Source organism: Phragmites australis, chromosome 5 (assembly GCF_958298935.1).
Source record: "Phragmites australis chromosome 5, lpPhrAust1.1, whole genome shotgun sequence".
NCBI classification, from domain to species: domain Eukaryota; kingdom Viridiplantae; phylum Streptophyta; class Magnoliopsida; order Poales; family Poaceae; genus Phragmites; species Phragmites australis.
Genome location: NC_084925.1, coordinates 45,455,217 through 45,481,909, shown reverse-complemented (window position 1 = coordinate 45,481,909; position 26,693 = coordinate 45,455,217). Strand labels below are relative to the sequence as shown.

General features: G+C 44.5%; 3 protein-coding genes and 1 pseudogene across 3 annotated transcripts; 1 reads left to right on the top strand and 3 right to left on the bottom strand.

Moving 5' to 3' along the window:
- Positions 1 to 4,242: 4,242 nt before the first annotated feature.
- Positions 4,243 to 6,532, bottom strand: LOC133920007 (E3 ubiquitin-protein ligase EL5-like). Its single transcript, XM_062364620.1, has 3 exons — positions 6,006 to 6,532; positions 5,772 to 5,881; positions 4,243 to 5,224 (listed from the first exon to the last, which is right to left on the bottom strand). The coding sequence occupies exons 1-3, from the start codon at positions 6,174 to 6,176 to the stop codon at positions 4,855 to 4,857; spliced, it is 651 nt and encodes a 216-aa protein (XP_062220604.1). The 5' UTR covers positions 6,177 to 6,532; the 3' UTR covers positions 4,243 to 4,854.
- Positions 6,533 to 15,884: 9,352 nt separating this feature from the next.
- On the bottom strand, positions 15,885 to 18,265 carry LOC133918128 (alpha-1,6-mannosyl-glycoprotein 2-beta-N-acetylglucosaminyltransferase-like; annotated as a pseudogene).
- Positions 18,266 to 19,681: 1,416 nt separating this feature from the next.
- LOC133920005 (transmembrane 9 superfamily member 11-like) lies at positions 19,682 to 22,268 on the top strand. The gene has a single exon (XM_062364616.1). The coding sequence runs from the start codon at positions 19,875 to 19,877 to the stop codon at positions 21,861 to 21,863; it is 1,989 nt and encodes a 662-aa protein (XP_062220600.1). The 5' UTR covers positions 19,682 to 19,874; the 3' UTR covers positions 21,864 to 22,268.
- Positions 22,269 to 24,453: 2,185 nt separating this feature from the next.
- LOC133920004 (alpha carbonic anhydrase 8-like) lies at positions 24,454 to 25,892 on the bottom strand. The gene has a single exon (XM_062364614.1). It carries the CDS (start codon positions 25,749 to 25,751, stop codon positions 25,131 to 25,133), a length of 621 nt encoding a protein of 206 aa, XP_062220598.1. The 5' UTR covers positions 25,752 to 25,892; the 3' UTR covers positions 24,454 to 25,130.
- Between the last annotated feature and the right edge of the window lie 801 nt (positions 25,893 to 26,693).

Genomic DNA, 26,693 nt, shown 5'->3' with positions numbered 1-26,693 from the left:
ACCTTTTCTGCCAGCCCATGATACTTCCAGCAATTGATCTCCTTGCAAGTAGGTATTTGTGAAACGCTGCCCAACAAATGAAATGATATTTGATGACAGTCCAACAGGCCTTGGGTCAGGGACCAAAGTTTAATTTCTTAGAATTGGTAAGACCATGCGAACGCTTACCCCTCTACGCAAATTATGACACGCACCCTCCCACTTAGCGAGACCAGTAAATGTACGTATATAACACACGTGTAATTAATAATGCTATAATAATAATATAATAATGTTATAATGATAATATATATAAAATCAGTAACATTACAATGAGACATACACACCCACCTAGTACAATGTGGATCACAAATTTGTCTTTTTTTCTTAGTATACAAATCATATTTTTGTTTTAATATTTTTGTCTTTTTTCCTTCACCTTCCATGATGCGTCCCGTCGGATTCATGCTTAATTCAGAGAGTAGGTGGCACGAAAGGTACGTCCATTTCCATTTTGATCGGGTATTGTGGCGCTGGCTTAATCAGCTGTTTGCAGAGGTGGATTGCACTATCTCTTATCACATAGCCATGATCTCATTATGGTTATCAACTAAACCAGTTGATAATAAATCAAATTCTGCTCTCATCCTTCATGCAAAAGTATTTTCACAGCTGTAACTCTTCCTACCGTGGAGAACTCTGCAACCACCAATGACGTGCCAGCACATCTTCCCAAAGATGGCTAAATGGGTCTTTTGGGCCAGCCCGATATGGACCCATCTAGGCATGCCCCAATCAGCCCAGTACTGTTACGACCCGTGTTGTGCCGTGCCGGGCTAGGCACGATTGTGACCTGGTGGCACGGTTGGCTCGGCCGACCCGGAGGCATAGGCAGCCCAACGAAGGCATGGTGCAAGGGTGGCCCGGCGGCACGGCTACACATCGGTGGGCCGGTGAGCATGGTGGAGGCACGACTGACCCATCGGTACGGTTGGGCACGCCAGCATGGCAACACTTCAAAAATAGAGAAAAAAAATAATAGTTACAAAATTCTAAAAAAGAAAAAAGAAAATAAATAAAATAAGCTTTATTGATCGGTTGCCTCGTTAAAAACTTCTCTACTATAAGTAAAAAGAGTACAACATATGAATATTATTCAAAAATTATATGGTTTAATTAGAAACTCTAGAATATTGCTTGTAATATTTAGCATGCTTCCTCAAGTGTCCCATTCCAATTGTAGACCTGGCACCTAATTCATTGTTGCATATATTACACTTAACAAATCTTACATGTTCCCTGTTAATTTATCTAAATACCTTCTCAAAATGTTGCCATACCCATGACCATGCACGTAAGTTTTTGGTGTCTTGTTACATGAATGGAAAATTAGAAATATAGAATTGATTTGTTGAAGTGGGCAAGTGACTTTGGAGTTTTGATCAGTGGGAGTTTGGTATGGACGGATATTGGTTGTTTATAGGCTAAGATGAGAGTGGGTGGCGGGTCTCGGGTCACTTTTTTTAAAAACATAAAGAAAAATTATAAAAAAAATCAGAACTAATAGGGAGACATAATAAAATGAGCTTTATTGATAGGTTGTTTCATTAAAAATCTTTCTAGTAAATAAAAAGGAGTGCAATCTAGCTCAGAAAATTGAAAATTACATGTTCTCTTCAACATGTCGGTACAAAATTTTGAATAAAGCTTGAAGCTCAGTGTTCTTTCAAGTGTGTTGCATTCACGCTTCAGCTTGTTCCCAGTCTTTTACTATAGTGAGTATTTTCATCATCTCACTTGTGAGATTTGTTCTTCTCTCTTCGATTATCCTTCTAGTGAGATTGAAGACAGCATCAGAAGAAACTGTATATACGAGAACTATTAACAAATCTCGTGCTAACAATAAAAGCACTGGATAATTCGTCTTATACTCATATCACCATTGCAGTATGTTAATTTTTTTTATTCATGGATGATAACGTAACTGTTGATAAAAGGTAGTTAGCTCCCATCCAGATGTTAGAATTCCAACGCTTGTAGTCGTAGACGATCGTGATGAATAATCTCCACCAAATATTTTTCTCCATGTTATCGTCTTATTACTTGTTGTGGATGCTAGCGGAGGTCGTTGCAGGCAAACTTCGACATACTTTATTTCATATTTACTATAAAAATCTAATAACTTAGAACGAATATTAATATAATAAGTAGAATAATCATAACTAAGAGTATCATATAGAATTGTGAGAACTCCAAAAAACCTACGATTTAGCTATATGATCTAAAATAAAGGTAAATACACATAACAAAGGAATTTCTTTCCAATATTCTAAAAATTTAGATTTCATAAGAACTACACAATCTCTTAGAAGGTTGCTATTTTCATATATATTTAAATGAGTAGCAATTTCAACAATATTATAAACTACTAAACAAGATGTTGGATAATAAACTCCTGATAAACTCACTGTTGAATCATAAAAAAAATCAAGAAACTCTAATATTCTTTCGGCAACATACCAATGCACTTCCGTGAGTAAAGTTTAACCCAATGCTGATGATAGTATTAATGAATAAATACACCTAATGTGTTTTTATATGGTATAATATTTTTGAGCATCAAGAAAAGCAAAGTTCCATCTTACTAGCATGCCCAAAATAAACTTACGTGGACGCACACCAATTGCAACACAGTATTACCTATGTGCTGCAATTCGCTGGTTAGGGGAGTTTACAAAGGATATTGCAATCGAAAATCATCTAGGTTTTACGACAACTTGTTTATACTAGATTTTACTATAAGATTGATAATATGACAAGCACATTGTTGATGTAACAAGAAAGATTCAACATATATATTAAACAATGGAGTAAGAATATACATGACTCTAGAGTTTGCATCAGCATTATCTAAAGTAATAGAAAATATTTTATTTATGAAATCAAAGTCTTTAACTACTTGAGATATTTTTTCAGTTATATTTTCACCGGTATGCGTGTTATTAATCAACCTGAAACCTCTCTAGCTCTACCTGCCCATATGTTTAAGGTCAAAGCAACTGAAAATATACATGTTTGCGATATTTCTTTAAGCTTTCTAAGACACGTATTGTAGTATTTTTACCATATCTCTACTAGTTATCTGTCTAGAAACATGCATGACCCTAAGATTATGAGCTTGCTTAATATAATTTTCAAATGCAGGAGACTCATCGATATTGAGTGGTAAATCCACTCTTGCAATAAAGCGACATAACTCTTTTCTAGCATTGTCAGAGTCATACTCCCAATGACGAATAGAGCCATCGAGGTTGTACTGCAGCACCGTCTGCTTCATGGCTGCTCCACTCTTTCGTTTGCAAGTTGTGGCATGCCTCTTCAAATGTCTCATTCCACCTAAGGGCTTTGCAGACAATTCATATTTGCAAATATAACACCTAGCATACCTGACACTTACCCCATCTTCCTCTTTGTAGAACTTTTCAAAGTCTTGCCAAACTTCGAAAGTACTATCTCTTGATCTTTTAGAGCCGGAGTTTGCTGATATGTGTGTACTTGTAGAGCCTGATGATAGAGGTGTTGCTGCATCACCTGCATGTGAACCAACCGGAGATTCACCGTTGGGTTCATCATCACCTGCATCACTGGTATCAAAGTGGCCACAATCCCCTGTGAGTTCTTGAAGAAAACAAGAGTCAAGAGAGCAAATGGTGTTGCTGGTGTAGAATGGAAGGACTGGGTGATCCTCTATTTATATGTGAAAAATAATGATTTTTGTAAATTTTTTTGAATTTTTCAAAACTCAAACGGTCACAAAACAACACGGACCGTTCCCGACCTGTTTAACCCCTTAAACATGTGTGCCCCCGCGTGTGCCAGGCCCACGTGCAATGGCTACAACCGGCCCAAGCACGCTTGTTGGGCTATGCCGTGCCAAGCCGGCCGTACTACCATGCACCCGCTAGGCCATGCTCCACTCGCCCGAGCGTGCCGGGTTGGCTGTGCCTCCTGGTAGCCGCATGCCAAGGGGGTGTGCCGGGCTAGATCAGTCGTGCCTCTTGAGCCTTCGCGTGCCCGGGCCGTGTCGTGTTGGGCGTCCGTGCCTCTCCGGGTTAGGTCTTTTTCTTTAAATTAAAAATTACAATTTTTTGCATTAAAAATTACAATTTTTTAATGCTTAGCAGTCATTTCTTTAATATCTAGTCATAAACCTGTAGCATTATTTGTACCCTTACGTGGCAGTAAATATCATCAGAATAGGCGAGATATAAAAGGTTATACTATGAGACGTGAAGAGGACATAATGGCGAGGAAAGAAATGCAGCGGTAGCAGTGGATTCTTACGGCACTGAAATTGAGATGCTTCATGCCGTATGAGCTCCTGCTATTGAACGCTACGAGGTCAGGATTCGTGCATGCATCTCGGCGTCCACAGCCTACCCCACCACCGCACGATCGATCTGTACATCGGACGCAACGGAACGGCAACCAACCACCGAACAGACACGCCCTAGTGGGCAGTGGCACAGCACAACCCATGCGTCCAACTGCACGCGTGACCTTGGCGTTGCTGCTGATACGTGAGCCAACTCTTAATAAACCTCGAGAATGGGCTCTGTGTATCAGCAGCAGCGACGTCTCAGAGGATCTCTCCACACGTCCAAACCGTCATGGACACAAGGCATCCACTCCGGCTCCTGCCGTCCCATGCGCGCGCGCGTCCCTGGTATGGTTGTTCCATGCACGCGGACGCGGCGCGTGCACCGTGTGCAGCCTCGCCTCGCCTCCTACATGGCCCTCCCGCCGCGCGGAGCAGACCAGCGATGGAACGTATCGGCGGGTAGCTGCCCCAGCGAGGCAGCTCCGGGGCGAGCGCTAGTTGGCGGAGGCCAGGTGGACTTGGGCGCGGCAGACGGGGCAGCGCGAGGTGGCCTGGACCCAGGGCACGGCGCAGGACCAGTGGAAGCGGTGCGCGCAGGGCAGGTGCACCAGCACGTCCCCCGCGCGGAGCTCCTCCAGGCACACCGCGCACCCCTCTGCCTCCGCGGGCGCCGCCCTCCGCCCCAGCCAGCTCCAGCTGAACCGACGCCGCGCCGCGCCACCTCCGTTCTTCGAGAACACCTCCCGCTGCAGCGCGCACAAGATCGTCGTGGCAGTAGCCGAGTTGTTGCTGTCGCCGTCGGTGCCGCTGCTCGTGGCGTGTGGTTTCGTCGTCGGGGGCCGCACGGTGCCCATGCTCTGATGCCTGCAGCACAGCAAGTTGCAGCTATCACCGTTACTGTGACTTTTAATAATCGAGCTGGATTTTATTTAGCAGGAACGAATCGATGCAGCTACTGTGACTTTTTAATAATTGAGCATCTCGCAGATTTCGTGAGCGGAAAAGAAAAAGAGAAGGAAAATCGAACGATTATGACACTGATTTGGATCGAGCTTATGGCAGACTTGTTCCCGCACATGTAGATGATGGATCAGAGTACTGAAATCCCTGCTCTGAAAACATAAAATGGAAACTGTGCATATCACAGTACACGAGTCATGACCAGACATGACACTAGATTCATGTACATAAGTATCTTGGCAGTTTACTGCAAAAAGGAACTACTCATGATTGGAATTTATCAATCGATCTTATTTCGTAGATTGGACATTATCTAAAAGACTATGAAACCATCATTACTAGTCAAACACATGTTAAACCAAACAGTGGCCTCTGAATTCTGAAGCTTTCTAGAATTGGAAGTGATGAAGAACCAACCGTACAGACCGGCAAGCACAAGAACGTAACCCACCTCTTGACTACAGAGCCTCTCTGGCTCCTCAGCTTCTGATCCAGCCTCTCCTTCGCCTCCCGGGCGTTGCTGTCCAGCGTCCACGCGCGCGCCATCTCCTTGCTCCTCTCCTTCAAATCAACTCACGGCAAACTAATCAGGACGCCGCACATGAACAGCATTAACATTGATCAGCATGGACGCGAGATCGATATCTGAACCAAATGAGCTAGTAGCCTCCAAGTACGTACGTACCTTGGGACCTGACGAGCCAAGGTGGGCATGGTCATGCCCGCCGGCGTACAGGCAGAAGGACGGCCGCCGAGTCCCGCACGGCGCCTCTGCCGCGCCGGACGACCCGCCCTGCCGCAGGCGCCGCCGCCGCGCGCACTCCACGCCGGGGAGCATCCCGGCTATGATGACCATCCGCCCTCTACACGATTGTACGTGACAGCAGAGACGACAACAACGCACCACCTGCAGCCTGCCTAGCAGCTTATCTACCACCTAGCCTGCGTTGAGAGTTGCACGCGCTGCTTGACACTGCAGTACAGGATTCAGAAGAAGGCGCTACCGCTACCAGTGATTGGTGTACGTGGAAACCTTCCATCTGGAGCAGGAAGAGGAGGAGGAGGAGGAGGATGAACCCATCCATCTCCTACCAATCATCACTCTCATCTCGTTTGGATGGGAGCAGCAGCTTTGTATCTATAGAGAGGAAGAGAGGTCATGCTAATGCCATGCCAAATGTCAATCGCCCAACTACCACTACAAAAGAGTAGGGACGACGGACGGGGTTGTATTTATGCGATATTGCCATCCCTGTGGTGTGGTCGCGGCTGACAAGAATTTCTAGCAAAATCTATTTGCACGCTTAACACAACAATTTTATCGGCTGCCGTATGTATCCACAGGAGAGATTTATTATTTGGTTGGCTGCCACACTTTGCCTGAGGTAAATGTGACAAATTAATAGAATATTCCCGTGCAAATTTAGCTAACTTTTCTTTTCGCGATGAGCCAACCTAGACATTGTCGATATTGTACTTGATAAGCGGATTGTTATGTCACGCTTCTGCTATTGTGAGGCTGACGAGTATTCTGAGACGAAATTTGAGCCGAAGTGATTCTGATGTCACTTCACTAAACATCTAATAATATATATAAATCTATATGATCTATATGAACATATTGCTAGTAAAAAAATTCTTCAACTTATGGCAGTGCACTACTGAAGCTACATGGCCCTGCAAGTACTGATTTCTTTTTCTTGACGTGCTATATAATCCTCATAGTATAGCTTACTTTTCTGTGCTGGTAAACCAAATCTGTCAGTGCAGATTTTCCTAAAGACAGTCAGAAATCACCATAAAGCGACTTAAGTTGAAGCTAACAAGCGCACAGGATAATCTCAATTAGGGCTGCAGGGGGAGGGGGGCATCAAATCGGGGCGAGATTCCATGCACCCTACAGTCAACTGGACCCCATCTCGCCGCTCCCGATCCTTCCTCGTATTCCTCCTGCGATCCTGCCTCACGATTCATGCTCGTCGCCGGCCGCCAGATCGATCAAGCTCGCCGCCCCCACGCCGCGGATCTTGCCTCCTGCACCCCTCGCCACGCGGGTCACGGGGAAAGCGAAGGGGCATGGGGTCACGTTCAGGGTCGCCCCTGATCCCTTGCAGCCCTAATCTCAATCCATATCCTCATTTCAAATGAAGGTACAATCACCTGCAATCGCATTTCGCCGACTAACAAGTACACTAGATAGTCTCAATCCAAATCCTCATCTCAAATCAAAGGTACAATCACCGTAACCAAACGAAATAACAGCCAATCCAGTAACAAGCAGCACCCCCCACCAAAAAACAATGTTGAATCTGGTTTACTGGTCTATCGGTGAATCCCGTTAAACAAAATTTATCATATTACTAGTATTGTATTTGAATTTTATTTAAATTTTATCTAATATATTTAAAATATCTGATAAATTATATTCACCGGTGACATTCGATAAATTTTATTTTCCGATAAAAAATGCTCACACGTATTTTTCCACCACCACAACCACATCTTCCACCCACGTACTGCAATCGCACTTCGCTGATGAATTAATGTGCATGAAAATAACAGCACACGCATTGACTTACGCCAAGAAGCAACCTCGTGTGAGAGAAGAAAAACATTTGGATCGTCCTCCACATCGTCCTGCGGATCCCACCGGGGTTCCTGTCTTGAGAGCTTTCCAATTGGGCACCCATGGCGGACAGGGACAGGGGCCGCCCACTTATTCTCGATTTGGAGCATCCGGGCAGCCATTTTCAACATTATTTGTGGCGCCCACGCACTGAGCGGCCTAGCTACAGTCGTTGTTATCGGCAGCTGTGATGAAAGCGATGACAACGCAACCAAAAACAATGAATTCACACTATTTTTCCTTGCAAAAAATAAACAACAAAAAATATTGTAACAACCCAAATTCCTAAAATCAAGAAGATAAAAACTTTTTCAACATAAATTAATTTTTTGCAAAATTAAATAAATCCCTATGTGTGTATGTGTGCTTTATATATATATTGCTTGTTTGATTGCTTATCTATGTGAGCCAATATAGTATATAGGTGGTATATACGTTGTATTTATAAATATACATGTGTGTGTGTGAGAGAGAGAATATAAAAGATAAAATATAAAATTGAAGCCCACTTCTCTTTTCTCTCCTTTTCTCTGTTCTGATCCGACTCAGTCCAGCTCATCTCCTTTGTTCGGCCCACCCGATCACCCCTACCTCCAGCCTTTCTCCCTCTCTCCTTCGCTCTCACGCCGCTGAGCTATGTCGTTGAGGAAACCCGAGCCTGCCACGGGCCGAGGAGCAAGTCCGACGTGCTTATGGTGGAGGAAGTCATCTAGAAGCTCGCCAAGCTGCGGATAAGCAAGAATCCCGGCCAAGGACGTCTTATCTCTATGCGGATTGGAGTTCAAATCGGAGTCCGAGCTGATGCCACTACCGTTCAAATCGAAGCTAAGTCACCTGCGAACTCAATCTCCTCTCGGTATAAATAGCTCCCTAGACCCTCCCCTAGAACATCCCAAAGCAATCCCTCGATCTAGAGCCACGAGTCGTCGAGAGCAGCTCATTTGCCGCACCGGTGAAGAGAGTTGCCGCCGTCGATCTCAACCGCCGACGCCCAAAAGCCGCCGCTAAGGAGTTCTCAAGCATCGCAGGAGAGCGAAGGAGCTTCCCGAGGCAATATCGATCGCCAAACGTCACCGAGAGCCGAGTTCCAACAAGCTCCAAAGCTTTGAGTCGCCTCTCGATGTCGCTAGCCTTGTTGGAGCAACGCCGACGTCAACACGTGCCCTAGGTAAGATCCCCGCGCTTCCCTGATCATTTTCCACTGCTCGCCATCGAGTTTGGGTCACCGAAGCGTCGTTCCAGCAAGGATCCGGCTGAGCGCCACCGCAGAAGCCGCTGCCGTCGCCGCCTTTGTTCAACCAGAGATAAGAGTCATTGCTTGAGAGCCGTCCGATCCGAAGACAACAACCCAGATTTGAAGACCCTTATATCCCTTTGTGAACCAATCTGAGCATGACATGTGGCATCCATAAACCTAGCCAGCAGCTTTTACCGTGTCAGCGAGCCACGTTAGCTGCCCAATCACCTTTTGTTTTTCTTCTTTTAATTGTTTTAATTGTGTGCTGATGTCATCATGGTTAAACACTGCGCAATAAATAGATTGTTAGTATAAAAGTAATTCTAGAAAATAATAATAATAAGGATAATTATTTTTGATAATATTTAATAATGTTATATAGTTTTATCTTATTCTCTTTAATAGTTTTATGTAGTTTTATAATTCAAATAAATGCTAGAAAATTCTTAAAAATCCCAAAAAATTATAGGTGGCTTTGAAAAAATTCTAGAAAATTTGTAGCAACATAATTTCATCTATAGATAATCTTTTTATTCATGTTTTAATCTTTAGAATTATAACTTGTTAATTGTAGCTTCGTTCTGGACCGTTCTTTCGTCGAATTATCCGAAATAAAAATCTTGTGAATGATGATATTTGTTGTGTGATGTTTGGTTCTTTTTGGATCTTGGTGTTTATATATTGTTGTTTTTTCACGTATGTTGCAAGTAGGCGCCAACATTCAGGAGGAGATATAAGGTCTGTAGTATCAGTATTTTGAAGATCTAATTGAGTTGAGTGAAGGCAAGTTGTGCTATTGATCATTTTTATCCTAGTTTTAAAAATATTTTGTTTTATAAATATTCGTACTAATAATTTATTAGGAATCTCAAGAGTTAGATTTTACCTTAATTTTCCACTTATCATCCTTATCGCTATACTATCGTTTTGGGTTATGGATGTGTAGATGATGCTTAGCCTTACTTTGATATGTTAATCATGATAATTGTTCCACAAACTTGATAATGGTTCTATGCAATAATGATAAAATATGATGAAATAATTTTTGTAGTAACATGATATATGGATTTGAGTAGGTGGTACGTTGAGATGTATGGTTGGGAAAGTGATAGTCTTGCTCAAATCTAAAAACCGGTTTATGGGGTGATCTTTCTATTTTTACAGTACAACCACAAGCCTGGTATGGAATGAGCCTAGCTAAGTAATTTGCTTACTCTCAGCACAGTGTAGACCAGACAGAAGAGCGATGAATGGACGATGTTATGGGATCCGAAAGGTGCAACAGGGGGCGTCCGTTATTGATGTGGAATCATGCGGCAGTGAAATCTTAGCGGATAGACATGTGCTTAGAGGGTTCATTGTAAAAGCTTTGTAGTGGATTCATAGTGCACATCTTGGTAGTGTGTAAGAGTTCTCTGTCAATCAACGGATACTCGGTAAAACGAGATAAAATGTCTCGTGGATAAAGTACAATATCTGCAGAGTTAAAATTGAATATCAGCCATGCTCATGATCATGAGCAGCACTAAAAACCTATCATGATTATATCTGGATGTTTTGGTTAATCGGGTCAACTTTGATGGTGAGAATTATAGTTGATGATTGTCGATCATAATGGTGGGAACTATGATTAAGGGTTCAATCTTAGTGGATGGAATTTTGGTTGAGGTGTTGGTTGGTTAGTTAAGTCAAGATAGATAGAATCTTAAGGTGATTTATTATTTACTTAATTATCATTGTTTTTCAAATATTTTTACTTAAATGATAATTTACGCAAAGGAGCCATTTAGCTATATTATTGTTAAAGCCTTCATATACATACTATTTCTTTTACAATTTACTGAGTACGACAAGTGCTCCTCTTGTTATCACTAAACACTTAGTTAGAGAAGATAGAATACGCTGAAGGTGGATCGTTTTATGATATTTCTACGTCGACGATGAATGTTGAAGAGTCGTAAAGTATTAGAATCTTTGTAGTTCATATTCGGCACCTTGAGGTGCCGAATATGGTGAACTGTACCATATTCAGCACCTGAGGTACTGAATACGACCAGCCCTCCATCAACTCCCGATGCCATGAACAGTACTCGCGTTGATTAAATTTCGTTTCCAATCTCCTTCAAAACGGTGGTCTTCTGTTACTCAATTTTTTTTAAAAGTTTTTGTTTGTATTCCACAATCCATGTGCAACCCATTTTAATTAGATTCACCCAAAAATACTTTGTATATTTTAAACTAAAATTCATCGAAAAAGGCTACTTTTATAACTTCTAATAATTGTTAGTGCCTCAAATAAATTCCCAAAAATTTGGAAAAAATCACTAATATTCTTATTATGTCATGGACTAATTTCTAAAATTATTTTTTTGTAATTTTCCATTTATATGATGAAAAAATGATTTCCTTTATAATGCTCCATTTATATGTATTTTTATCATTTTATGTGATATTCTTCTTTTAATTCAATTTGAATTCAAACAAAATTCAACATTTCTGAAGAAAGGTGGGTGAGCTGGCGTGTCTCTTGAACGGTGCAAGCGGTAGTTGCTTGAAGAAGAGAATGGTAACAAGGACGAGGAGGAGACGTGCAAAGAGGTTATGAACTTGAAGTGTCTCCGTAAATATGGCTATAGAGGTGGTGCTTATGGTTGTGACCACTACTCATCTGATGTTTGCCTAAGCGGCTAAGCAATACAGTCGCGATATTTCTATAGACTATGTAAGGAGGAAGAGTTGTTTGTTTTGACTATTTTCAATGTCATTTTAGACGTATGTTTATGTAGTCAAATATTTAAAACTTACTATATATTGTTATATTTATAAATATTCAGATGGAAACACAACAATTTATGCATAGATGCACCATTAAATTTACTTTTGTAATTGATATGATTATATTTTTATAAATATATTATACTAAAAATAGCAGTTAATTTGTATTTGGAAAATAATGTTACTGTTTAAAGTATAATATAATCATACTTTAAGCAATTATTGCTTGCACCGTTAAAGAGACGCGCCATCTCGCCCACCGTTCTTCAGAAATGTAGTTACAAGGTTAGCATGTCAACGGGATAAAAATAATGAGATATTTGATTTTTTTAAATTCAAATTGAATTAAAAGAAGAATATCACATGAAATGATAAAAATGCATATAAATGTAGTATTACAAAGGAACTCACTTTTCATCATATAACCTATGGCTAGAAATAGTTTTAGAAATTATTCCATCATATGAGAAGAATATTAGTGAATTTTTCCAGATTTTTAGGAATTTATTTGAAGCACTAATAATAGTTAGAAGGTATAAAAATAGCTTTTTTGGAGAATTTTATTTTAAAATATACATAGGATTTTTTGGTGAATTCAATTAAAATGGGTTGCATATGGGTTATGGAACAGGTAAAAATAATTTAAAATTTTTAGAATAATAGAATACCACCGTTTTGAAAGAGAGTGGAAACAAAGTTTAACTACTGTTCATGGCAACAGGAGTTGATAGAGTGCTGGCTGTATTCGGCACCTAATATGACACTATTTATCATATTCAGTAAATGAGGTGTCGAATATAGATGCTAAATTTGTAAATACGATGACATATTATCTATTTCGACAAATACAGTAGAGTATATTGTCTACTTTTGGATTTTTGCCATTAAAACTCTAGCTTTGTTTAACCAATCACACATATTGCCTAAGCGTATTTATTTTGTAAACCACTGAAGAAAATAAAAGAAAGTAAAAAAACTATGCCATGCCTATGGAACCAGCTCCTCGGCACCAGTGAACATGTACGTGTTTAACGAGTTTCTGTATGTAACGTGTGTACTTAGGATACGCAGCGTGTGCGTCGGGAGTGGTTGTGTGTGGTGCGAGTGAATTATGTGGGTTCTGATTTGCACCCCTCCCAAAAAAATCCAAGGGGGAGAGAGAGAGTGAGGCCATGCGATCGCGATGTGAAAGAGAGAACACGTGTCTATTGGTCCCGTGCTCCTTTCAGTTTCGCCAATTCCATGTGTGATTGTGAGATATCATTTGCATATCTAGAGGAGACGGCGATAATGCGGTACATTGCCGTTCGTTATTTCAACTCCTTGTCAGATAAGAGCCGGGAAAATCCGGCTGCTCGTGAGAGATCTTGTTCGCTAGAGTACAAATTGCAGAGGACAAGGGTCTTTAGATGAGACAGAGAGGCTTCTACAGGTGATGATTTTATAATGAAGCAACTGTCTTGAGCCTGAATAAGATATGGTTCATGCTAGGTGTTCCAGATCCATAAGTGTGCCTTTGTCTGGTTAGACTTGGAATCCTGTGGAGTCAAGTGATCATACACAAGATAGAGAAATCCTGTGGAGAATGTGTAATTCCACTAGCTTGGATGTATAGGCAAATGCGCTATATTCGAAGCCAAGGATAGGAACATTCCCACAGTTGGATCCACGCCTAACAGAAGTCCAGCTACCTTCTTTTATTCACCTTTTTCTGAAGCAGATTATCTTTTGGTGTTCCATTTGGATTGGCAACTCGACTTGAATTTAGAATTTGCATCGCTCCAGATTCCAACTAAATTTCCAGCTTATCTAAGATGTTGTCATAAGAATTGTTCATTTCCTTTCAGTACACTGTCATTGAACTTAACATTGACCTTGAGGTGGGTGCAGTAACAACTTCACAGCAACTTCAGAAAGGCCAGTGAGTGTAGGCCACCAAAAGACATGTTGACACACATACGATGCTGGGTCAGGCTCAGGGTCAGGCTTAGTCAAGACTGTCATCGCATTGTAATTGATTTATCTAGATGGTGACACAATGTTGAAGCTGTTCCATTTGGGCTTGGATGCAGGCAGGCAAGAGTCGAAGATGCTCGCCATGTGCTTGTTCTGCTGCTGATATCTCAGGTTGCATTTTTTCTTCCTGCTTGGTGGAGCTTGAGACAAATTAAAGGACAGCAGAATTAACAAAACTGAATTATATGAAGAAGAAAAAACATGTAAAGAACCAAAGTAAGACCAAAGACTCCCAGTATCAAAACTAGGCGAAAAACTATGTAGGTGATGTAATGTATTCAGCTGTTCTATACTGTGGATCTGTACTTTGCATTGGGGTCATCCCTCTGTTCGTTAGTATGATACAGGAGAAACAATTAAAATGGGCATGGTAAGAATAGCGGAATAGTCTAGTGACTTACTTTGCATCCGTTTCCTTCAACTTATACAGGACCATGACATTCAGTTCTGCAAATCTGAAAAGGTGTGTGCAAATCTGAGAAGGAACAGAGCCAGCTCAGTTGGTTAAAGGTGTGAATGGACACAGACCACCTAAGTTTGAGTCATCTTGGACGCGAATTTGAGTGCCTGTTTTCAAAAAAATGGTTGTGTACATCATAGACGTCTCTTTGGTGCAAAGACTGAAAGTTGTAATTCCACTATCTAAAAAATCTGAAAAGGTTAACGATCAATTTATCAGACAAATTTGGTAAAAGACCAACCATGATAATATAAAGAGCAAATATGTATGCTCAAATTTAATCTTAAGATCCACCATCACTTTTTGCTAAAGATTAGTTCTCTTAGCCATCAAATAAATAGCAAGGTGCACATCTTTCTTGGGAATAAATAGATGACCTGAATGTCATTCATGTATGAATAATCAACTTCAAACCCTTATCGATATTCATCAAATATTTATCACATTGAGAGATGAGCAGGCTGCTCAGAGCTACCTACCCCAAGAAAGTGTTGAGCCCAGCCAGCCCAAGCTGTGTCAAGCCCACATTACTTTGAAACCTAAACCAGCATATCTTCATGAAAACTTGCATCCATTCCAGCCTATCAAAACAGCATTTCGCTGGCCTGACCCAATTAAATATACAAGAGACTCTAGGCAAGACAGCATACAAAATTTTATGGCCCAGCCCAACATTTGTTCAACTCTAACTGCGACAGGCACAAGGGTAGAAAGTTAGAAATTTATAATATACTGTCTCAAGCAACAGATAAATGCCATTACGAATCTTGGCATGGTCTCCAAATCCTGACTTTGACCACCAATTTCAATCTTCATGCAGATATATTGGTCAAATAACACTAGTTTTGACTGCACAAATTTTAGGACAACACTCACTTTTGACTGGAGGGAGTGCATCTGATTATTTACTGAACCAATTAATTCTTTGATAAATAGTTTATCATAGTTTCATCGTGGCCCCAGGTTTTATAAACTTCTGATTATGTGTTTCATGAGTTCTATCTTTGAACTTAGTAGGAAATAATGACAGAACACAAGTGATGCCCAACTAGTAAATTTTTTACTTGGCAGACTATAAGTGGATGCTAACTATAGCTAATAAATACCATTAAGTACAGCGTAACAAACTGCAACACAAGAAAAACTCCATATTTGATGACCAGTGATTATCTTTGTACTTGCACAAAATTCACTAGCTGAAAAATGCTTAAGTATCAAAGATAAGAGTAGAAGAATCCATATGAAATGAAATATAAGAACCAGAACAGAAGATCACACAAGAACTGTAACAAGGTAAGAATACATAAAGGAGCATATGACCAAATACAATCATATGGACAACAGAATTCAGTAAGTGGTGACAAAAGTATAAATAGAGATTAATATGACTTGAAATAACCAGTCGCTGATCAGGGTCCTCTAATATACTTGAACATTAAAATGTACACAAATTAATACTTCAAACCTTAGGCAAGATGTACACAAATTAATACTTCAAACCTTAGCCAAGATGTACACAAAGTAATGTGGCAGTTTCTTAGCAATAAATGGTGCAAACAAGCTTGAAAAAGTAAACTATCCATATCATTAAGCTAAAGTACAGCTTAGGAAGGTTGACCCCAAGTCTAGCAGCAATGTCTATAAACCAAAAAAAAACTACTCTACAAAACTGTGACAAAGGAAAAAGGCTATTTATAGCACAAACCGTGCATGAATCAGCAGGCGCGTGCCAAACAACACTACCAACAGTGGCATCAGTGGTGCCAAAAATCGTGTGCCTATACTCCCCGTTATACTTATGATGGGTCTTTAACATGGTACATGTATGCAAAACTCAAACATAGCTCACGATCACGCCGATCACCCCAACCACCCCATCCTTTGAAACCAGCCTGATACCCCTCTTGCCTCTGGATGATGTGGCCTGGCCACTCAGCTTTGATGTTAGGGACCTTGTCGGTGTCCTCTAATTCTACAGCTGCCTCACCATTATCCACACAGACATTGTTCGAACCTTGGCCTTGGTGCAGGCCACACTTGCCGAAATGCGCAGCACTTCTCCTAGGCTCTCTGAGACTGTAAATGGGAGCTCCAAATGATGGGTACACAGTTGCCCACATGGTTATATCCCAATTGTACTCATCAAATGCGCAAAACTGCTTCGCCTTGGCATGAATCTTCCTCCACACTGTCCTATTGAAGGCATAGCCAATGTTACCCATCTTCTCGGCAACCAAGCTCTCCAACCTTCACCTTTCTTCTTGACATCCGATGGCGCCAAATTGACAGCATAGCACTGAGGGCACTTCTTCGGCTTCAAATCCACAAGCAGCTGCGTGTTCCGATATGCATTGGGGAAGATGTAGTGGTCCTCCTCTATGAAGAGAATGTGCCCATCAAAGTCCCTGGTCTCCTCCAGCCCATCCCACACGGTGTTCATCATCCACCACCAGTGGTGCTTCGGAGACACGATTCTCGGAGAGCGGTGGTTGCCGTACTGGTCAGGGTCGCCCTGGCACCGCTTCTCCGACGCCTTGTCCTTGCCCTGGCAGTCCCCAGGGGTGACGCTGGGGAAGGCATCTGGGAAGAGGTGCGGCGAGTAGGGCGCGAAGACCTGCTTCACCTGGCAGAAGTTGATGCCTTGCACGATCCTGTCCATCTCCGGGAAGTGTCCGTCGTGGCCGACGATGAGCAGCGCCTCGCTGATGCCTTCGACGCGTGAGAGGCTGTCGACAACGAGGCGGAGGTAGCGCGGGCGATTGTGGACGTAGAGCACGATCTTGAGGTGACCGTTTGGCAGGCTCGGGAACCGGCCGGCGTTGCGGGGCGGCAGCGCGTTGCGCTGGGAGAGCGAGAGGGAGAGCGGACTCTGGCGCGGCAGCCGTGGGGTGAAGGCTGGGTCGAGCAGGATCTTGCGCTGCGCGACGGTGTGGTTGGCGCTGGCGGGCGAAGAGGAGCCGAGCCGGCGAGGCGCGGGAGCGGACGGCGGGCGCGGTGGTGATTGGAGGTGGTGGCGGTGGGCATGGCAGCGGCGCCTCCGAGATCCTAACCAGTGGCGGTGGTGGGTTACCCGGATCTTGCGTTGGTTGGCGGAGGCGGAGGAGTTTGTTGGATGCTGGCTACCGGAAGGAGGAGGCCGCGTCGAGAAAATTGACCACTATAAATTTTAGTTTTAATAAATTGTCACCATAAAATGAGTAATCTTGATTTATTGCTACTATAAACAATTTTGCCCATTATTCCATCCGTCACTAATCGTATTGTCGCCGCTGAGCTGTTGTGTCGCCGGACCCCGATGGTTGTGCATCAGCTCCCCACCCCTCCATCCACCATGCGGGAGCACACAGAGCTAGCGAAGGTGGAATCATGGACAAAATTATCCACAGTTGCAATAATCGAGGTGGCTCATCTTTAAAATGATAAATTGTTGAAACCAAATTTTATAGTGGCAAATTGTAAAAACCTAAACATCAAATTGTCAATTTTCTCGGCCGCGTCCGCGGTCGCGATTAGGCGGAAGCTGGGAGAAGTAAAGACTTTTTTCTTGGTTTGCTTAATCGTACGGGTACTTTGGGACGTACGCGACAGATCCGTTTTTTTCCCGGGGCCGCCGGTCGCCCCCCGCCGCCGCCGCCGAACAGCCTAGTGCGGCGTTCGTGCTCGTGGCGTGGAGCTAGCCGGTGGCGATGGCAATGCGCGTGGCGTGGTCCGTGTACGGATCGCCGGATGGTTTCTCAGAGTTTTCTGTTTGGGGTTGTGAACGTGACGCCGGATCTGCTTTAAGCCCTCAACGTGGTAGCTTGCCTTTTGATCATGGTGCCATCGCGCCATCAGAGTTTGTTGACGTTTGACAATGCTTGCGACGGCTCTGAATCAAAGTGCCCGAGAGCAACCGATCATGCGGATGTGAATTATACCAGACATAAGTGTATTGGTTAAAATCCAAAGTTAGACAATATATGCGATTGTATTTATTGAAATAGATAATATATCGTTGTATTTATAATTTTAGCATCCGTATTCGGTGTATTATTTACCGAAAACTAACTTTTGGTACACCGTACGTCAAAAAATTGGGACCCGGCCATATTTCAGCATATGAGGTGCATAATATACCACTGTAGTCCATTTTCGACACCTCATATCCCAAAAATTAGATATATTCAGCATGCGAGGCACTGAATATGACACTGTAACTCATATTTGGCACATTATATACCAAAAATCGGATATATTAGACACATGAGATACCGAATATGCCGAATATGGCATATACCGACACATGGGGTTCCTGGTATAAAATGACGGCATCAAAGTGCCCGCCGCCTGCACAAATCGTATTCGACACACGAGGTGTCGAATACGACACTGTAGCCCATATTCGGCACCTCATGTGTCGAATATGTCTGTGTTCATATTTTTTTCGACGTACGGTATATCGAAAGTCAGTTTTTGATCAATAAGGTACCGAATACGGATGCTAAAATTGTAAATACGACGATATATTATCTATTTTGGGTAAATATGCTCAAGTGTATTTGATGGCTTATATGTACTACTTCAATATGGTCCGATAGATATAAAATTATGCTCGTAATTTGACCAAATAGATATAAATGTATATCCATAGTTTGTCCTGACAGATGTAGACTTCTGCATCTACTTATACAGACAAACTTATTTGTCAATGTCATAAAATCATTTTCATACGATTAACCAATTACAACCTCAACTCATACATGCTCTCATATGACATTATATTCGATCAACTAAAAAAACTCAGTTTAACATGTACAGACAGATACAACTAACGAAATATTCTTATTTTCAACTAATATAATTTCACTCAGCTTACTTTGACTTAGCCTGTATATATACAATCCAAGCGCGTAAGACTCATATGGAGAGTGGTGTGCTTATTATTATTGAAATAGTAATAGAAAATCTAGAAAAAAAATTGGCATCCGGCTCTTTAAAGATTTTCAACACAAATAATTACTTGTGTAATGAGAAAAAAAAGATAAACTTGTGTAACGGGTGTAGAAATCTAGATATATAATTTTCCAAAAGTCAAAACAGTGCATATATATATATATATTCAAAAGTCAAAACAGTGCATCTAGATTTATTTCCCCAAAACCCGCCGGGCCCAAATTCCGCACCCGGCATTGGCAAGCCCCCCGCCAAAATCCTCCCCGTTCCTTCCCAGCAACGCAGCACATCACGCCGTATAAACACCACCGCCCGGCCCCGTTCCCGGCCCCGACCCCCTTGCCATTTCGCCCCCACCCGCCCCCAGATCTGCTCCGCCGCCACCGACACCGACACCCCCACTCCTCCCCCGCCTCCGGCGAGCTCCTCGCCGGAGCTCCGCCACCACTAGCGCCCCACCGCCGCCCAGATCCACCTATAAGTTGAAGCCCCCGATCCAGATCCAACCATGGCCCGCCTCGGCGCGCTCCTCTTCGTCGCCGTCGTCGTCGCGGCAGCCGCGCTCCTCTCCGCGCCGGGCGCCCGCGGGTTCTACCTCCCGGGGAGCTACCCGCACAAGTACAACCCCGGCGAGTCCCTCAACGTGAAGGTGAACTCCCTCACCTCTATCGACACCGAGATGCCCTTCAGCTACTACAGCCTCCCCTTCTGCACCCCGCCCGACGGCGTCAAGGACAGCGCCGAGAACCTCGGCGAGCTCCTCATGGGCGACCGCATCGAGAACTCGCCCTACCGCTTCAGGATGTACACCAACGAGTCCGACCTCTTCCTCTGCCGCTCCGCGCCGCTGGCCCCCGACACCTTCGCGCTCCTCAAGAAGCGCATCGACGAGATGTACCAGGTCAACCTCATCCTCGACAACCTCCCCGCCATCCGCTACACCAAGAAGGACGACTACTTCCTGCGCTGGACCGGCTACCCCGTCGGGATCCGCGTCGGCGTCGACTACTACGTCTTCAACCACCTCCAGTTCACCGTCCTCGTGCACAAGTACGAGGAGGCCAATGTGGCGCGCGTCATGGGCGCCGCCGACGCCACCGACGTCGTACCGGCCGGGGGCAAGGACGCCGGCGCCGGGTCCTCTGGCTGGATGGTTGTTGGGTTTGAGGTCGTGCCGTGCAGCGTCAAGCACAACCCGGAGGATGTCAAATCGCTCAAGATGTACGACCGGTACCCCAGCAAGATCAAGTGCGACCCGACCACCGTGTCGATGAGCATCAAGGAGAACGAGCCCATCGTCTACACGTATGAGGTGTCGTTCGTGGAGAGCGACATCAAGTGGCCGTCGAGGTGGGACGCCTATCTGAAGATGGAGGGGGCCAAGGTGCACTGGTTCTCCATCCTCAACTCCCTGATGGTGATTGCTTTCCTCGCTGGTATTGTGTTTGTCATACTGTTGAGGACTGTGAGGCGTGATCTGACCAAGTATGAGGAGCTTGATAGCGAGGCGCAGGCGCAGATGAACGAGGAGCTGTCTGGGTGGAAGCTTGTCGTCAGTGATGTCTTCCGTGCGCCAAGCAACCCAATGCTGCTCTGTGTCATGGTTGGGGACGGTGTTCAGATCCTTGGGATGGCGGTCGTGACCATTCTGTTTGCTGCACTTGGATTCATGTCCCCAGCCTCCCGTGGCACTCTGATCACAGGCATGCTGTTCATATATATGATCCTTGGAATTCTGGCAGGATATGTTGGCGTTCGTGTATGGAAGACAATCAAGTGTGGGGATCACTCCGGGTGGGCTGGTGTTTCGTGGAGGGTGGCTTGCTTCTTCCCTGGCATCGCATTCTTGATCCTTACCACACTGAACTTCCTGTTGTGGGGAAGCCAGAGCACCGGTGCCATCCCCTTCTCATTGTTTGTTGTGCTGCTTCTGCTCTGGTTCTGCATCTCTGTGCCGCTTACACTTGTTGGTGGATTCCTTGGTGCCAAGGCACGGCACATTGAGTACCCTGTCCGCACAAACCAGATCCCTCGTGAAATCCCTCCTCAGAAGTACCCATCCTGGTTGTTAGTTCTTGGTGCCGGCACACTGCCCTTTGGCACCCTATTCATCGAGCTCTTCTTCATCATGTCAAGCATATGGATGGGGCGTGTGTACTATGTTTTTGGATTCCTCTTGGTCGTCTTGCTGCTTCTGGTTATTGTCTGCGCTGAGGTTTCCCTGGTTCTGACTTACATGCACCTCTGTGTTGAGGATTGGAAGTGGTGGTGGAAATCATTCTTCTCATCTGGATCGGTGGCCATCTACATATTCTTGTACTCAATCAACTATCTCGTTTTTGACCTCAAAAGCCTGAGTGGACCAGTGTCCGCGACCCTCTACATCGGCTACTCGCTCTTCATGGTGATTGCTATTATGCTGGCAACCGGCACAGTTGGATTCATTTCTTCATTCTGCTTTGTACACTATCTTTTCTCATCGGTGAAAGCAGATTAAGTTTCTTCCTGCTGAGGAGTCAATCGCTCAATTGTGAGGTGAGCATATTGGACACTGAAAAGTTTGTAGTCATAGTTCATGTTATCTTTGGTATACAAAGCCTGAATAACTATTGTAAGGGCTACCAGGGCTCATCAATGGGTTTTATGAAGAGGTGTTAGCAGCTTTTATGATGTAATAGAATGAATTGTTTTATCCACATGTTGTGTTATATTTTAGTTGCTTAGTCTGCCATTACCATATCGAGATGTAAGCTTAGTATCGTATCTGTTTCAGTTATGCTTAGTGACATTTCCCCGAAATGTTAGATCTAGTTATGTCCATCTGCTGATAGATCGTTGCTGTTCTTCATAGTTGCTACGAATTATGATGATACGATATTGCTATTGTTTCTTTGTTCCACAACTTTTGTTTATTTTGCATAAGTTTATTTATATCTGCTTATTTTCTCACCATGAATATGTATGTGCTGACTGAAGTGTCACTGCCTTTATTTTGAGCATTTGACAGCATGTAGTCTTAAGATGGTTTCCTCCACATTGTTAATCACCTTCCATGTGACTTGATGCTATGTACAACAAGATTGTCCAACAATATCAGAGCTAGCACAATAGGTAAGTTTTGTGACCAAGTAGCCTGGTTGCCCTGTTCATTCCTACAATCATAACTGTGAAGTAGCATCTGTGTTATTACTTCATAATCATTCCAAACAACACTTCCATAATGTTTTCCTCTACGCATAACCATCGGTAATAAACTGTTTCATAGAGAACCATTTAGTAAATGGTAGCACCCTCAGATTCAAACCACCCCACTCTTCTTCAATTTTGGAGCCTTAACGGTGTCTGCTGTTGTATCATGCTCCAACCTTGTAGCATGTTGCTCATGATCATTGCGGATCTACTCCTACCATTATCTACTTTGTTTTGTATTGTTAAAGAATGGATTAGTCGTGGTCCATTGTTGTCGATTTTGCATCGTCTTGCTAATGGAACATGGAACACAGAGAATTGACACGTCTGGCTGTTTCCTTGGCCTCCCATGTGTTAGATTTCTACAATCCAAAATGTGGAATGAACCACACACCCACCCTTTGGTATATTATGCAGTGTGGTCTCCTGCCACGGCAACTTGTTTGTAAAGATTAGAACATTAAGGGTTGATAAGTTCATAACTCAGTACTCTGGTTAGTTCTTCACGTTTTGCATCAGCTGCTTAGACGAGCACTGTTGTCCAATACTATCTTGAATCGATACTAATGATTCTTTAGCAGTTCATGCTGTCTGTATTGTACGAGACATTTGCAAATTACATCCCTGACGATTCTTCAGCGGTTCATGTCATTAAAACTTTGTAGAGTTCTGTGATTCCTCAGTGCTACCAGCAAACGAACTGTTGTCGTTTCGATGATGAAATTTCCAAAGTTTCTTGCTCCAGCACCAATTCAGGGCGCCGACTCATCCTAATAAGAGGTCGGCTGCTCAACAAGATGGTTAGGTTTCTGATGGCTTTTGTCCCACCCCCATCGAACCACCAACTCAGGGCACCGATTTGTGACTGCCAAGCAACCACCGAGCCAATCGCGTCCGGTGCACGAATGAATTCTCGCGCGTGGGCGGCTCGGCCCTGGACTGGAGGTCGGCAACCGCTGCTGCCGAAAGAGGACGGAAGGGCCGATGGCGAAGTCAACTTGAGAGAATGCCAAGGCTTCTACCGTTCGACTACTCCAAAGAAGGTCGACCACTCCAAAGGAGGAGGTTCGACAGGCACGCAACAGGTTGGGCAGATGCATTAACCGTCAACGGAACGGGATGGATGTTCACTGCTCGAAGGAACCACTAATGCCAGAGATTCTAAAAGCACGCAATGCTCTCTTTACTCGACTCAAACAGTAATCCAAAACAGAAGAAAACTCTCTTTGCAGGTGACCCAAAACTAAAAAAAAACTTCCATCTAGCTAAATTAAGAAAAAAATAAAATAGCTAAGAAAAAATAAACTAAATAGTGATCTAAAACTAATATGTACCTATTTGTAGAGGTGGATAAAAAGCTTGAAGCTCGCGAGTACTCAGCTCGGCTGAATCATTGTATTTTATAACTAACCGAGTCAACGTTTTAGCTTGTCAAGCTCGTGAGGTCTGATTATGCTATGTCATATTGTTAGACTCCATGAACAGACTGTATCATGTGTCATATTATTGTGAGCAATTGCACATTTGTTTTTTTATCGTTATGCTGATATTTGTCTGTTCAATTGTTGTCGGTGCAGTTCCTACTACGTAGCAGATCAGGGAGCACAAATAATGTTAGTGCAGTATACGACATCACAGCATATCACGTTGCTGTCCGGCTCGCGGCCGTGTTGATGACCACCAGCGACAGCGGCAACTATTTCTGGCTCACGAGCTGACCGAGCCGAGCTCATTAGCATAATAAGCTGACCAAGCCGAGCTGGCTGGTTATCCACCCCTACCCATTTGCAATAGACAAGAGAAAGAGCTGCCCTCCTTTCGTAAACACAATGCTTAGAACAAGCCAAGGATCGAGAAGTTGAATCGATCCGAAGCGTCTGAAGATGAACAAACGGTACTCAGAGAAGAATTTATATCTAAATTTATCACTGATATACAACAGCTAAACTGACAGATACGAATTTGATAGACATATCTTACATAAGCCCTTCACCTGACCGCTACATCACATAACTTGGCTCATAGCTCCCTAAAACCAAAAAACACACGAATCGCACCCATACCGAACCTTCAATTATTCCAACGATCACCGAACCTGAATCATACTCAGGTTGTCTACTACCAGATTACCTCCTAAACCAACCATTTAATCCCCACACTAACTTAGTCCAACTCCTGAACCAAACACCACCAAAGACCGACTAACCAAGCCCTTAATCCACCATTTTTACTCATAATTAATCTACTTTATGACGCAGCAGCGTCACAGAAGCGAACCGAACAGCATGCGACTTGCGAACCTAACCACCACCAAATCCAACCACCGGTTGCTCGTTCCCCAACCCTTCCTCTGAAAAAATACGGGAAGAGGTTGACCGGGCGAGTTACCGGGAGATCTGATCCGGAGAAGCTTTCGATCGGATCCAACCGCCCATCAGATGCTAACCATCCGTCAATCCATCCTTGCATCCATCAGTCAGTCGGGAACCACCTGAGACGAGGGAGACGAGAAGAGACGAAGCAGAAGGGTGACTTGGGGAGCGGACGCTGGTCCGGCGATGGCCTGTGGGGGCCGTCAGGCGAGCTCGCCGATGCGGAGGAGGCACCGCAGGCCGCGGGTGGCCTCGGTCTCCGCGCGCCGGATGAACGCCGGGAAGGGGAGGGAGCTCGGCTCGGGTGCAGTGGCAGAGAAAGCCGGGCCCGCGTAGCCGGCCGCATCGGCGGCGGCCAGGATCTTCGTCGGAACCACGGCGGGCTCCTGCGGCCCGATCCGGCTAGCGGCGCAGAGGACGCGCTGGTCAACCGCCGCGGATTGCGCCACGGGCGCTGCTAGGACTGGCGCCCGCGCCGGCGCTGGGGCGGGAGCAGGCGGCTCCTCGCCGCGCTTGAGGATCCGAACCTCCTCCATAACAAGCCGCTGCTTCGGCTTCTCTTTCGGCGGGGACGGCTGCTTCCCAGCGGCCGGCCTCGCAGGCGGCGAGCGGCGGCTCGGAGCCGCAGCCTTAACGGGAGGTGACGCCACCGCCGCTTGCTTGGGAGCCGGTGAGGCTACCGCCGCGGCCCTGGGGGGCAGCGACGACGCGCCCGCCGGCTTCGGGCTGCGCCGGCGGCGAGGCTTCGTCGGGGACGGGGTGAACGCGTCCAGATGCATCCGGTTGTTCAGCGCGTCATGGGATCTGTGCACCGCTGTGGCCATGGCCGATTCGAGGCGAAGACTTCGAAGGGGAAGAAGAGAAGGCAAGGCGGTGAGGTGTGGTTACCACCGCGAGGCTAACCCTAACCAGAGAGGAGAAGATATTGAAAAGGGGAGTGGGGAGGGGAGATTTATGAGAGGAGATGAGGGGGCGGCTTATATAGACCGGAGACGGATGCGTGGGTGGCCAGAATTCCATTTAAAAAATCGATTTTTTTTCGTGGCTCGGTCGGGGGGGGGGGGGGGGGGGGAGGGGGCCAGGGGGGTCTTTTACTCTTTTATTCTCCGTGGCCGCCGCGCGCGCCGTCGGATGCATGTACGGGCGGCTGCGGATGCGGTGTCGTCTGCGCGGTGGGCCGGGGGCTGCACCGCCAGCCTTTGTTGAGTGGGGCCCACACGCGGTTCGGCTGGGGTCGTGACTCATGGTTGCCGACATGGGCGGCTTGATTATTGGTAAGGTTAGGCCAGAGCCCTCGATGTTGTCTCAATTTTCATGCCGTGCCATCGTGTGCCGTGGCCAGGTTGTCGTTATGCTCGTACTACTATCAATCTATTTTATTTTTGGGATTAGAGGTGACGTACACTTAAGTACTCATATACTTACTTATATACTACAAATAATAGTACCAAAAGCACTTAGTGGATGTAGATCGTCAACACTAAAATTTAAATATTAGTAAATAGAATTGTACCTTTACGTTTTTACCACCACAACCAGAGGTAGTTCGCATACTACTATCAACCTTATTGTAATTTAAACCACGAATTGCAGCAGTGTGTGCTACACAGAACTTGTGCTATTAACTTCTTGTTCTTCGGTTATTTCCATCGAACAAGCTCTTTGTGGCATTGGGCCAGAAGTTTCCTTAGGCTCTGGCATAAAGAAGAGGAGAAAGCAACAAAGAAAAGAAAATAAACGAGAAAAAGAGAGAGAGAAAAGAGGGT